Source organism: Saimiri boliviensis, chromosome 16 (genome assembly GCF_048565385.1).
Source record: "Saimiri boliviensis isolate mSaiBol1 chromosome 16, mSaiBol1.pri, whole genome shotgun sequence".
NCBI classification, from domain to species: Eukaryota; Metazoa; Chordata; class Mammalia; order Primates; family Cebidae; genus Saimiri; species Saimiri boliviensis.
This window is the reverse complement of record NC_133464.1, coordinates 75766275-75781266: the sequence shown is the minus strand read 5'-3', so window position 1 is coordinate 75781266 and position 14992 is coordinate 75766275. Positions and strand designations below refer to the sequence as shown.

At 42.9% G+C, this 14992-nt stretch overlaps 1 protein-coding gene across 8 annotated transcripts in view; it reads right to left on the bottom strand.

Moving 5' to 3' along the window:
• Positions 1 to 14992, bottom strand: part of STARD13 (StAR related lipid transfer domain containing 13) — a 540046-nt gene that overhangs the window by 30146 nt on the left and 494908 nt on the right. For all 8 annotated transcript variants that reach the window (XM_074387852.1, XM_074387853.1, XM_074387854.1 and 5 more), the window contains 3 exons: positions 4158 to 5518; positions 2563 to 2736; positions 1290 to 1449 (listed from right to left, as the gene is read on the bottom strand). In XM_074387852.1, the coding sequence (XP_074243953.1) occupies positions 1290 to 1449; positions 2563 to 2736; positions 4158 to 5518 (1695 nt within the window). The remainder of the gene's footprint in view (positions 1 to 1289; positions 1450 to 2562; positions 2737 to 4157; positions 5519 to 14992) is intronic.

Here is a 14992-nt window from a genome sequence, read left to right as displayed (position 1 = left end):
CCAAAGAAGAGAACCCTCCAAAAGTAGCCTGTCACCCTTATTTTTGGGGAATAAGAGGCAAGCTGATAAGTACATCTCTCAAAACTAAATGGCCATCATCACAACAACGACAGCAGCCATCCCACCCTCTGTGATGACATCCAAATATAGAAAAATGTTATGTGCAGATTCTCTAAATTAAAAGTGAGGAGGAACAAAGGTGATCACACATTCAGTTCAATCAAAGATGACTTCAAATGAAAAAGTTACTTCTATTTTTCTGCACTGAAAATTGATATCTGATTTACCAAGAGACCAGCCTGATTCTAAGCATGGTCTCAGTATCGGAGTCTCTACAAGCATCACCAGCCAGGATCTTTGAGTTCATGTAGCTGAGCTCATTCCTGTCCATAAGCCCAAGGTCCAGGGTAAATCAATAAAAGGTACAAATAATCTTAGGTTGGTACAGATTCTCTGCATGACATCAAAAATTATGATAAACAGAGACTGTTACAGCACCTGAAAGCTGCCTGGAAATATACCCACTATTCAGGGTTGCAATTTATCAATTAAGGACACAACTTTTATTTTGGACAGAATGTCTAAGAAGCTAATGGGTATTAATTTGGAGGAGCAAAGGCTTTGGTTTATAAACTGCAGGATGGATTGCACTCTGGACTTAATCATAGCCCACCATTACGGTGGGCCCCAAAAGTCCTGGAGGCAGAAATTGATCTCTGAATATTTTGGATAGCTTGAGTTTTGAATCAACTCTATAAAATGTAGGGACATTTGACTTAGCTGATACTTTTGTTCATATTTTACTTGGACATTTAAAAAAAGATGTAAATAAATCTATCTTTGGTTTAAGTTTTCCTGGTCATGATGCTGCTTCAAAAGAAAAAAAAAAAAAAGAACCAATAAAAGGAGGCATAAAACCTAATTCTTTTTCAAAAATAATATAACAGAGATAAAAGAATGCTGTGAAATCAATGGTGGCACTGAAACAATAGTTAAACAGGAAATGCAGTACATAGCTTAACTCCAGATTTTAGGGATTGCAAATTAGGCATTGCAGGAACAAACTGTTAACATCAGCTTTCCGCAGTCACTCCAGGTCATCATTTAAGTTGCCAATGAGGAAACATCCTCAGATAGGATGTAGCTTGTTCAAATTAAACATTGCCACATAGAGGTCACAATGCCTTTTATTTTTGGTGAGGCATATCTTGCCTGATACTGGGCAGGTCTGACTCAGTCTGGCATCGCATCAATCCAATCCCATGGTGGGGGGTGGGTTACAGCCCTACCTGATCGAGGCAGTTGCTGCGTAGATATCTCAGGGCTTGCTGAATACTCTGAGGCAGGGGCTGTCCCGTTCTTTGGACGTGCACTATGAGAGGAACGCCAAAGACAGCCTTGTCTTTGTAGTCGGGAACTTTCATCCTCTTCATGAACTTTGGAACTGACCTAGAATTTACAGAAACCAGGTCATGCAAGCCTCCTGGGGCATACTGTGGGGAGAGGCTCTGGAAGCAAGCATGAGGGAAGCCAAGCTTTTGTTGGAATACCCAACAGACACGGGGCGAATTCAGCATTCTCTCTGCATTCATCACATGACCCGCCGTGCTCTGTACGGCCTCTGCCTGTGTGCTCTCTCTAACTACCAAACAGCATGAGTCATGTTAGCAGAATGTATTTGTAGCTCTGTTTTCAGGTCAAGTGGACAACTTTCCAATTTAATTGTGATAGACTCGTCTCTCAAGTGCTGAACACTTAAAAGTCCCCAACAAATCAAAACAAATTTAAAAATTACAAGAGGAAGAAAAAAATCTGGCTGGGGTTGGAGGAAAAGGAAGAGAGAAGAGAAGAACATTGCTTGGCTCTGTCCTCACCATTCTAGAGCCAGCTGCAGTTTTTAAAGGACATTTTAATACACAAGCATATATTGATTTGACCATGCAGTTTATAACCTTCTAAACTATTTTATAAAAGCACCATTGACTTTTAAAAAATACGTAATATAAAACACAGGATAATTACTGACACATTTTGTATGATTTCAAATCCAGCAAATCATCCATAATAGGTCCACATTCGAGTTCTAACATATGCTTCTGTCAATTCCTTATTACAAGGTTTACTGCATATTCTTGTTTCTATTTGCCAATGAAATAAAAGCAGAAATGTACTTGAAGAATTAAATGCTCTTTGAATGAATCAATGCTCCAAGCAGTGAGCTTTGCATCAGACCAGAAGGAACAAGTGACAGCTGTTTCTGTACAAACTGCCAGGATTATTTTATGGCAAGTTTATTTTTATTTCCTCTGTTCACAATTAATCACCCTTTACTTGTCTTTTTTTCTTTCTTGGAGCCCAACTGCCTTTCCTGGAAACCAACTGAGAGCTACAAATAGAGCAACGTTTCCTGTGAGCTCCAGCGCCTCAGGCTTTACGTCCAGGAGATCATCAGTGAAGACAATGAATGGGTTCTTCAGAAATCACAAAGTAAACATGGGAGCCCTGCAATCACACACTTAGCTCTAGAGCCTGCAATGCCCTCCTGGCGAACGTGCTACGCACCATGTCCAGCCGTGCTTGTTGGACATGGAGTGCTTCTCCATGATGGCCGTGAGGCGGAGCAGCGAGAAGCGCTGGAGCAGGCTCAGCTGGCCGGCTGTCTGGCTGCTGATGTGGGGTGATGCTGGAGCCGGCCGGGGCTGGTGAGACAGCTGGAAACTGTTCCATCGGAGTCGCCTTTACCAGAGAGACCATCAGAGAAGCCAGTCACAAAGTGGACTTGGTGGCAGGAAACACGGACATCACCAATGTATACACAGCTAATCAAGACAGTGTCCGAGCCAAGAAAATCACAAAGCAAATGGAACGGAAGACACTAGTGTGCAGAATTAACATAGGACGTGATTGTTCCAAGTCGGATAAATCTGGAAAAAGTCTTACTATCTGTTTTATTAGGAGGTTTAAATAAGTGATAGAAGAGAGGTTATGTTTGCTTATTCCAAATTTGTTCCCAAAGTGTTGAGAGAAGCTGAGACTGTGTGTGTGTGTGTGTGTGTGTGTGTGTGTGTGTGTGTATGTGTGAGTGAGAGAGAGAGAGAGAGAGAAACAAAGAAAGAGCAAAGAGAAACAGGGAGATGTAGACAGAAGCAGAGAAAGCCAACAGAGAGATAGAAAAGAGAGAGACATATAGATGGAGAGACAGAGAGATAGGACAGAAAGAGACAGAGAGAGGCAGAGGATGGACAGATAGACAGAGATGAAAGATGAAGACAGAGAAAGAGACAGAGAGGCAGAGACAGAGACAAACAGAGAAAGGAAGGACAGAGATGAGAGACAGAACGACATAGACAAAGAGAAAAATAGAGATATAGACAGGGAAACACACAGAGAAACAGCAAGAGAGAGATAGAGAGTCAGGGGGAGCTGTGAAATGTCTGGAGCTGTAGAATATTTTCTCATTGTCTTCCATGTCTCAACACATTCACTCTTGCTCAGTATTGAGATGCAGCCTGAAATGAGCGGCACAGATGGTGATGTATCACGGAGCCCCAAGACACACCCCTGCCTAAACCAGAAACCCAGCAGCACACACAGTGGTATCATTTTCACTAGTTTGGGCCTCCCAGGGCCATTTTTCTAGGGTGCTTCTGAAACTGTCTTTATAAGTCAGCTTTTATGCACTTTGTAATTGGCCCTTTAAAGCAAAAACAAACGCACAGTGGATACATCTTAGACTGCAGAAATTTCTTTTAGGAGCAAAAGAAAGTCTAAAATATGGGGAAGATACATTTTGATGAACGTATCACAGGAAGGTCAGGGGAAGAGGCTATGCCTGGGAACGGGGTCTTGGTTACCCAGGATTCCCTGCATATGGTGCCTGGTATAACGCTTTGCATGTAAGAAACTCAAAATATTTTTTTTGGATCAAACTAAGGTCGAAATAAAGGATAGGCAGAAAATGAATATAAGTTAACATGGATTCAATCACCACGATATCTGCACAGAAGTCATACTTCTGTTCAAATAATTCCGAATCACATATATCACTTAGAGTCAGGCATTTAGTAAATACTCTATATGTTTGTTAAAAAAAAATAAACAGAACACAATTACTAGGAAATGGATGAAAAATCATTTCACAAGTGCATGCCACCTACCTGTTTGGCCTGGTGAGAGAGGCCCCTACACCAGAATCCCTCCTGTCTCTGACCCCTGGAGCCTCAGATTCATTAAGAGATGTTACATCTCTTTCCACATCACTGGGTGTCGTCCGACCTTCTGAGACAGAGTTACCTTCAAAATCTAAGGTGATCTGATTAGGAGGCGGAAAGGGCGATAGGCCAGGTTCCCCAACCAACGTATCATGAGATTGCAGTTCAGGCAAGACATCTTTGGACCAGTCATCCACTACCTCCCGGATCCCGTTGACATGCTGCAGAATGTCATCCAAGTGAGGGAGGAAGTCATCTTTCTCCAAGTCCAAAAGATCTCCTGTGCTGGCATACAGATGGGAGTCAGGGACATTGTCATAGATACTGACTCGGCTGGCTCTGTGGCAGGATGCCATGAGCCTGGGCTCCCTGGCACCAGGAACCTGCTGTCTGCCCAGGGAGATGCTACCGGTCCTCCAGTTAACCCCATTGCTACTGTCTGTGGGAGAGAGGCTTTCAATAGAAAGCGCCTTGGGGAATGTTCCTGGTTTGTGATCCTTGGGAATATGCACCACCAAGTTCTCTTGGGAGTGAAACTCATGCGTACGGCTTTGGTCCGCTGCGTCCTGCAGTGCTGTCCCCGCCAGCACATCCAGGTCCTCCAAGTACATGCCCCCGCGCTTGTTGGCCTCGTGGCAGTTGCGCTGCTTCAGGCCGGGTGTGCTCACCCCGCTGCTGCTGCGCTCCGACGGGCTGCTCTCGCCACTCGACTTGCCGGAGCACGGGAGCCCCTTTCTGCAGGCAGGTGGCGGTGAATTCTGGAGATCTCCATTTGGTATCTGGATGCACTGCATTGCCTTAAAGGACTCTGGCTCCTGCTGCAACACGGGCCCGCTGATCACCAGGCCACCTGTCCGCCCTGACCCCTTATGCCTCCCGTGGGCTCCCTTCCCTCGGAGTGTTTCCATGCGTTTCAAAAATGATTTGGCCCTGGCCCTGGTGGGCTTCTCATTCTTGGGATGAAAGGGGTGGCTGAGGACGTCCCTGGGGGACTGCGGGAGGCTGCTGCTGACCAGTGGGGCATCCAGCATGACCGGGCTGTCGGTACGGCACTGGCCCGGCTGGCTGCGGCCGTCGCTGCCCCCGCTGCTTTCACTGTGAATGGAGCAGACCTCAGGCTCGCTCAGGTCTGTGAGGACGCTCTCACTGCTGGTCGTGTTCCTCATCCCTGTGCCTCCCGGTGACCCATTTCTGTCTCCTCGAGGGAGCAGGGTGTAGAGGTCGTCCACACGAGACCACCTGCGACTGGTTCTCTGGAAAGTCCATTTGTTGCTGATACAGAGATCTTCCTCATCGGAGTCGTCGCCCTGCGGAACACCAAGGAAGACGCTCGTTAGCAGACAGCATGGCTGAGCCAGGAACTCTGGGCGTGCTGAGGGCAGCCCTGCGCGGTCCTCCACCTCCCTTCCCTCTGTCCTCCCACGCACAGGTGTTGTGGGCTGCATGGGCACCACTCAGCTTTCCCTCACTTTCACTGTCTTGTACGTACCCGTCCTCCTGGTGGTCAGAGGACTCTTCTCAATTTGCCAACCTTCCTTCCTTCCCATTTTTATAGCGGTGTTGAATGCTTCCTTCCTTCCTAAGAAGTTTCCCTGACTGATTACAAAGAGGGTATAATTACATCAGACTAGACGGTCTAAATATAAAGCACCTGCAGTCTTCTTTTTCACACAGAAACTCAACTCTGCCATAAAAGGCACTTACTTCTTTCCAGAAACCTCTTCACTGAGCCCCAGGGAACATATTTCAAGCTTGCCTCTTCTCAGTCTCAGCGTCGGTATATCTCAAGGCTAACACTCCCTATTTTAGTCCCCTGTACTTGATTCTTACTGTGTTTTTCCCGGCTGAGGTAACAGCAAAATGACCCACTGAAATTCTTTAAGTAGGAAGGAGAGAGCCATTCTGGAGATCACTATTTGAAGCATCCAATGCGGCTACTTTGCATGAGCAGTCCTTTTCTGTTGAAGCAACTCGGAGTCGGAACGCCGCTAGCAGAGCTCACGCCTCTGTGTGGCCGCGGTGGGTCCCCACAGCTTGGCACTGTCTTACACTCTGCGCCTCGCACGTTGACTCTAGCTGTCTTGTTTCTGCCTGAATCTGCAGCCCCTGAGAGAGCAGAGTCTGCATTCCCTAAGGCTGGAGATGGCCTTGTTTAGCTTTGCATAGCCTTGGGCCCAGCACAGACCTTGACCTAGAGCATATGGGTTCCTTCTGAAATGAACTGAATCATCAGATCCTGCCTCATCCTCACCAAGCATATCACCAAGACCTAATTCTGAACTGATTTTCCAGTCTGTTCCCTCATTCGTAATTTCACTCTCATTCCCTCAGCGTAGGCCCTTGCCACCTCTCCCTGGATCTGTGATAGTGAAAATGTGAGAGAAGCCCTGTCTCCAGCATCTTCCCCATCTCAACAGCTTTCCACAGTGTAGTCCAAATAGAATCATATGATTTCTTGTTTTTATAGCTTAGAAGCTTCCTTCTTGAGAGCCTCCACTCTCAGCTGTTACAGGTAAGGTCATCAAGAGCCAGGCTGGCTGCAGTGAGCTGAGCTGTGAGGGCACCACTGCACCACAGCAGCAAAGTGAGAACCTGTCTTCAAAAAAAAAAAAAAAAAAAAAAAAAAAAAGAGGACCTGTGTTTCTTTGTTTCAACCATATAAACATATTTATTCATATGTCTAGCCTCTCCAATGCCAAGGAAATAATAGTTGCTTATTTTTTGGTGAATTGAATGAAATTTATTTTATTCTACTTGGGTGTTCAGTTTTAAGACCTGGTTCCAAGTGTCAGTGATACCAGTTCAGAGCTAGGTGACTGTCCACAAGCTACTTACCCTCACTTAAGTAACTTTCTGTCACTTATAATATGAGATTAAAGCAGGTCTTGCCTCATAGGCTTGCTGAAGGGATTAAATAAGGTAGTGCATTCAGCAGTCCCTCACTGAAACTTATCTGCTTATTTGTATCTTTCAATGTTTGTTTAGTTGCTTATCAATCTTTTTACTTATCCAGCATCCACCTTAACCTTGCAGTATATTGTTTTTAAGGAAACGTCAGAAGACCCACAGTTAATCATTGCAGGGATCTTCCCATTCTTGTTCATTCCTTCAAAACCTAGTTTCTATGTAGGTTGGACTAAATAACAAACTTGAACATTCAAGTTTAAAGTGAAAGCAAGTACAAAGCCAACGTACTGATAAGAATCTATAGCTTAGAAGTCAGGTCCGGTGGCTGATATGGTTTGGTTGTGTTCCCACCAAAATCTAATCTTGAATTATAGCTCCCATAATTCCCACGTGTTGACATGTTATGGGAGGGGCCTGGTAGAAGATAACTGAATCATGGCGATGGTTTCCACTGTATTGTTCTTGTGGTATTAAGTCTCACGAAATCCGATGGTTTTATAAGGGGAAACCCCTGTTGCTTGGCTCTCATTCTCTCTTGTCTGCTGCCATGTAAGATGTTCCTTTCACATTTTATCATGATTGTGAGGCCTCCTTGGCTACATGGAACTGAGAGTCCATTAAATTTTGTTTTCTTTATAAATTACCCAGTCTCAGGTATGTGTTTATCAGCAGCATGAAAAATGGACTAACACAGTGGCTCACATCTGTAATCTTAGTTATTTGGGAGTCAGAGGTGGAAGGGTCTCTTGAGCCCAGGAGTTTGAGTCCAGCCTGGGCAACATATCAAGACCCTGTTTCTTAAAAAAAAAAGAAAAGAAAAGAAAGAAAAAGAAACAAAAAAAAGAATTCTACAGCCTTGAGATCACAGTGGAAAATTACCTTTGATTTTTTAAAAGGTATATAAAGCTCTGGTGAAAGAGTTTAGAAAGTTGTAATTGTACAAGTGGAAAAAGGGCAAGACTCCAGAATGATGACTCAAAATATACTTTATTACTAGTACTTTCTACTCCCTGTTTTCCTGTGATTGATATAACAAAAACTGACATCTGAGGGTCTTTTATACACAAGGCACCATGAAAGGCTGAACGTTGAACTTACTGGATTTTTGTATTGCATTTTAGGAAGACAGTGAGAAACTGATATTAAATAAGGACTGTGAAAAAGCCCTTTTAGCAAACAGTTTTTGAGAAGGCAAAAAAAGGATATGACTTTAAAGAAAATATAGGTATTTAAAAATAGAAACTACAACATTTAGCGTTGGCCCCAACTACCTCTCTCAAACCTGGTTATGATGCCAGCACACCACATACTAGTTGGATAGGGATTCCTTTATTTAGGTTAAGAACACATGCCAAGCTGGGCACGGTGGCCTGGGAAGGGAAAGCCTGGCCCTGTCTGCTGGTGTCTAAGAGCTTATTATACTCACTTTGGCCAACAAGAAGATATTTACAGCCCAACTAAGGTATGTGAAAAAGCGGCACACTCCTGGGAGAAAAGGCAAACAACTTAGGGAAATTTTTGCAGTCTTTAGGTTGCTTAAACGAAAGCAAACAAACAAAAACCAAAGCAATAAAAAACAAAATGCAACAAAGAAAAAAATGACCAATCTTCTTTGGCACCCTGTGACTACAATGACATAGTATGTTCCAAAGGGTATTGAAACGGTGTGTCTGTTTCTTCCACTAATGATGGATCTTTCAAACTATTTGACAGTGACATGTAACAAAAAATATATTTTTCCATCACAACTCAGGGCACGTATACTGACTACACTAAAGCAAAAAAAAAAAAAAAAAAAAAAAAAGCTTAAGTAATTATCCTTATTTGTATTCTAATACTCTTTAGTCTGTTTTTGTTTGTTTGTTTGTTTGTTTTGTTTTAATGTTGTTTGTGATCCACCAAATTCACTTGACAACCTACAGAGGGGCCATGATCTGCAGTATGAAAAACACATTGCAGTAGAGTTTAAGGTTTTTGTACACACTCGGGACTCACAGAGCATCAGGCACATGGCAGACTCTCCAGTGTATTTATGGAAGTGTACTGATTGTTTAAAAGAGATTATCAGATTTCCTCTGATAATTTTTTGAGTTTGATAATTTTAACAATGAATAGCCTGTGATTATTTAGAAATACAAAATGGAAATCTCTAGGAGTAGATGTGCTTATAAAGAAAAAGACACATCAAACTAATTTTATTCTCCTGTCTCAGTGGTTTAGTAGACCATGGACATACCAGGGACAGGGAACATCGGAATTTCAGCAAGGAAACTGAAAAAAGTTCTCATGTTGTGGACAATATGGCTTACTAGCTAGATGCTACACAGCAATGTCCAATCTTTTGGCTTCCCTGGGCCATATCGGAAGAAGAACTGTCTTGGGCCACACATAAAATACACTAACACTAATGATAGCCAATGAGCTTAAAAAAATTACAAAAAAGCTCATAATATTTTAAGAAAGCTTATGAATTTGTGTTGGAGCACATCCAGAACTGTCCTGGGCCACATGTAGCCCATGGGCTGAGGGCTGGACAAGCTTGCTACTGAGAGTTTTGTTAGTTAACTGGTTGAGTAACTCCTCCAAAGCGTGTGACTAAACGACTGTAAATAACCGAAGGAAGAATGTCTCAAGGTTATGACCATATTAAGAGTAACTTGAATGGGTCAGAACTTGTGTTTTTAAACTGTATGGATGGTATAAGTCTATTTTCTAATGGTTCTTTGAGACTCAGTTTTCTCAGTTATAAAATAGAAACAATAATAATGCACACATAGGATGATTTATCAACAGAACCAAATGGGACCATATGTGAAAATACCATATAAACCCCAGATAGATGAAACTAGTTATTGTTGTTAAAGAGAGCAATATTGAGAAGTGTATAGAGCTTAACAGAAGTGAAGGATGACCTGTTAATAGGATGAAATTTCATATTTTAAAATATAATGGCTCTAACTTCAAAAATCAACTATAGGAGGTACAGAATGAAACGAACATAGTTCAGCAGACCTTCCTATTTATTCATAGACTTGAGAGTTCTGGCAGATATAACTTAATGTGACTTAGCCATGTAATATGGCTACTGAACAAAGGCACCAACCTTAGGATGCATGACCAGAGCACAGATCCCAAGACTCAAAAGGTCAGCCCCTACTGCATTCTGCACTGGTCACTTACATCAGGAACAATGGGTTCTTTCCATATGCCACATTTTAAGGGTTTCATTTCTAGAGAAGAGTAGTCAGAATGGCCAAGGATCTAAGAACCACAACCTCCTGGGATGGATAATTAAAAGAACTAATAGTTTGATTTAGAAATGAGGAACTCTAGACAGTGCTACTCAGAGTGTGGTCAGGGGGATGCCAGTCTCCAGACTTGATCTTTAATGAGATAGCTACAGAAATTGAGAGTAAGCATTAAAACCATTTGTCACCATTTGACAAGGCTGTGCCCTGCAAGCTCATAATCAGTGGATTTGTCTTACTAAATAGAGGAGAGACCAGTTTGGCTGTAGGCAGCCAAACGGTGAGCCCTATGAGTGAGAGCTGTATGCTGCTGGTGTGTGGTCAATCTGATATACAATATGTGCCGATTCAAGGTTAGTTTGCTTACCATACCCCAAAGTGTATAATGTACAGGATCCATTTGTCTTGTAGGTAATCTAAATTTATAACTTTGCAATTATAAGAACTGCCTAAAGATGAAGGACTGAAGATGAATTTTGGAAATATGGCATCACTTAACATCACTTTGAATAAAAGGTGAAATGGAATACCCTAAAGTTGTAGGTGAAATGGAATAGCCCAGACTTTCAACTTGCCTTAAAACCCTCTATCTTCCCTGGTTTCTCTATGATGATTGGTACTCAAACAAAAGAATTTTAGATATTCCCCGTGAGTAGCATTGTTATCAATCCTACCTAACTTAGATAACAAACAAGAAACTCATTGTCACATTAAAAATCTTATGGCTAGGTGCAGTAGCACATGTCTGTAATCCCAGCATTTTGGGAGGCCCAGGCGGGCAGATCAACTGAGATCAGGAGTTTGAGACCAGTTGGCCAACATGGTGAAACCCATCTCTACTAAAAATATAAAAATTTGCTACGTGTGGTGGTACATGCCTGTAGTCCCAGCCACTTGGGAGGCTGAGGCAGGAGAACCGCTTGAACTTGGGAGGCATAGGTTGCAGTGAGCTGTTATTGTGCCACTGTACTCCAGCCTGGGTCAGAGTAAGACTCTACCTCAAAAAAATACACATATCTTATACACTTTAGTCAAAGTATTTGTTCAAAGTGTGCATATAGGCATTTAATTTGAGGGATTTCTATTTTAAAGTAAACTTTTTGTTCAGTTATGACAGATGAACAACAAAAATGGTACGAGCACAATTGTGATTCTTTGTATTAATCACATATATGCACACTTTCAATAAAAATCTGAACAGTTTTTGTAATCCTTGTCTATTGACAGCAGCAGGAGACTGTCAAATGCCTAGGCAGATAGGTGCAGGTTCCTGGTGAAACCCCACCTTCAAGCCAAAGGCAGTTTGAAGGCAGAAAGCCAAGCTACAAATCCACAGACTGGATTGAGAACCTCTCTTCCCATTTGGCATGCTTTCCTCTGATTGATCCCTCCCTCACCTAATTTACATATACCTACCTTTCTCTAATTAGTTTTTTTACACTGTCATGCCCACCTTTGATTGGTGTCTTTGTTTTAGCTTTTTTGCACACTCACAAACCCATTAGCATGCATTCCCCCATTCTGAGGTTATAAAAGCCCAGACCCCGCCACACTGCGGGAGAAAACCACCTGACTTTGGGACCACCCTTGCATCCTGTCTCTGTTGAGAGCTGTTCTGTCACTCAGTAAAATTCTTCTCCACCCTCTTCACCCTTTAATTGTCAGCATAACCTCATTCTTCTTTGATGCGGGACAAGAACCTGGGAGACACTCAACAGTGGGGGGTGGGGTGAAAGGAGCTGTAAGCTGTAGCTCTCCTGTCCTTCAGTGGTTCCAGGAAGCAGTGGCAGAAGTTTACGGCTGGCAAAGAGGGGCTGAGAAGAATCCTGCATCCCTATTCCCTGTTATATGTGTTTTGATTATATTTATCAGCATGCACGTTTGTGTCAGTTGAGCCTAACAATAAACCATTAAGACTTGTTTCTGTAATTTTTAAAAGTTCGTATTTCTAATAATTCATTTGTATTCAATTTTACGAAAGTATCTTCGTCTGCGGCAGACTGGAAAAAAATAAAGTAAGAAAACCAGTCATTCACCACAGACAGTTGGGAAACTCTTCTAGATTGAGCATGGGTCAGAAAATGTTTTCTGTATAGGGCCACATCATAAATATTTTAGGTGTATCGGCCATAAGGTCTCTCCCTCACCTAATGAGCTCTGCCATTGTTGTGAAATGAATGGGCATAGCTATTGATCCAATAAAACTTTATTTATGAAAGCAGGAGCAGCAGTTTGCTGATTCCCGTTCTGAAGGACAGAGCCAAAGGGCTGCTGAGTGAATGGGGAAATCCATATTCTGTGCTTCTCCAGAGAAAAAAGCTAGGCTCAGATGGGCTAGTTTAGAAGGAATCAGCTACTAGCTTATCACATGGAAGGCCTTTCTAGTCTGTAGAATAAAACAAAATGCCTTGCCATGTGAAAAGCTCATCATGCTGAGAAGCTTGTAATAAACAGTGGCTCAGCAAATTGTGAGTGAGAGGGATGCTCTAAGAGGCAAATCCTGCGGTGAGTGAGGGGGAGGTTGGAAAACAAGACCGAAGATCCTTTCTACTCAAAGGCCCTACAGTTTTAGGACATTCACATGTAATTATCTGCAATTCAAGGCTGTTAATACTTTCTGGCCAAGGGAATGATGGACTAAATAAGGTTGTTTTTCTCTCATTTGACTGCTCTTTGGAGTTGCCAGGAGGTGTCTCATTTGATGGGAGATGTGGGGGGTTGCAAGGCAGTGCGGATTGTGGGGGTGGGGGCCGGGCCCCTTGTCGACACTGCAGTGCCTCTGAAATGCTGATTGCATCCAGGCCAGGAGGTGCTGGCTGCGAGGTGGCAATTAATCATGGTTTCTGTGTTGCTTTCCGCCTTTGGTCATGATTTCTGAGAGCCTTATTAAAACTGTAACTTCAACCAGAAGCTTCTTTGGAAGCTGCTCTTTCTCTCTTGAGACATATTCTTAGGGAAGAGGAAAGGTAAGAGTCCTATGTGGATATATGTCCTTCTCTTTCCTCATTTAATAAACAGCCTAATTGGAGTCTTCAGTCTCCAGCTTTTACTTTGAATAGAAGCTGAATCACATGAACACCTTAATCAGGAGATTTTAATGTCATTATAGAGCAAGTGTGAATTTTGTAGGTAATAACGAGGAAGAAACATTTCCCTGAGAAAAGCTGCTTTGTGTGCGTCTTGGTGTTTTTAATTTAGATGAGTCTCCACTGTTTGGCCTTTTTTTTTTTTTTTTCTAAAAATGAGAACATTCTTCAGTGAAATTATATATTCCTCAGAAACAGATGCCAACCAGACATTCCATAAAGAAGGCCTTTTTTAAAAAAATGGAATTTGGCCATATCTTTACACTGGAAACAGGAACCCACACGAATCCACAGCTGCAAAAGGGAACTCATCCATAGTCACATAGAAATTTAGACTCAACTGGAGCTACGTGGCTGGGCCTGCCTGTTTGGAAGCAGGAATGCGCCACTAGGAATGCCACAGGAGTGGAGAGCCAGAGCCACAGGTGGCAGAAGCACTGGTGTCCTGTCTCCTGAAATGCTCTTGGCTGGGTTATTAGTCTTCCAGTGAGGTGTGCAGCTAAGATCAACAATGCTCTTCTCCACTTGACTCTATATAGAGGCAGGGAAGGTCATCTCAAAGCCTTACAGGATAACTTTTCTCTTGTGCCAAACGGTTAGAAACTCTGTTGTGGGAGGGTAGGGATGACGTCATTTCTCCTGGTGCTTTGGAAGTGGCATTTCATGTATCAGAAAGAGGTCTGCCTCACCAGGCATGCAAAGGCCTTCCTCATCGCCACCTACTTGTGGACTTTTTGCTTCCTTCCTTGTGTCAGCCCACCGAAACCTACAGAATTAAACAATATTGCCATGAAGACAATAAATAAATTGTGGACTTGAGTACAGATGGCATGAACATACCTCTTATAAAAACAATACGCAGTGAGCTGAATGTACTGCCGAGGAAACATGAGACTCTTGTAGATTTCAGGCCAAGGGCTAGAGGCTCACCCAGGCTCCAGTTTGTCTCTGAATATATCTGAAAGGTGAGAAGGGGCAGTCCAGTGCCAGATTACCTGGATTCAAGTCCTGCCTTTGCTATTTCTGTGTGGCTTTGGGCAAGTGCCAAGCCCTTCAATTTCTGCATCTGTGACATAGAGTTCAGGACAAGGAATAGTGCCTGGCGGGGAGGAAGCCATGTGTCAGCTTTTGCTAACCTCGCAAACTGATGAGCCAGCACCTGTAACCCTTTCCCAGGCCGGACAGCTCCAAAAGAAAATGAGTGTGACCCCAGACAGTTCAGCTGTTTGGCGATGACTTTTTGCAGAATTAAATAAGTCTGGGACTCTGCAGATTGGAGATGGTGTGTCTATTTCTATTTCTTGGACGGCTTAACATGGGGACATATCCAGAGGAAATGCTTCTTATTTTTCTTCCAAATAAATAAATTCCGAAGTTGGCTGAAGCTTTTCTTGGGGTGCTCAACTCTCAAGTCTCCTTTCTTATTTCTGATCATTCGGCCTAGTCTTAGCTCCTATTCATTTTTTCCCCTACTTTTTTCACAGTAAAATAAAGGAGTAAATAAAGCCTATAGCTTGTGTAGAAGGAAGATCAGAGAAGT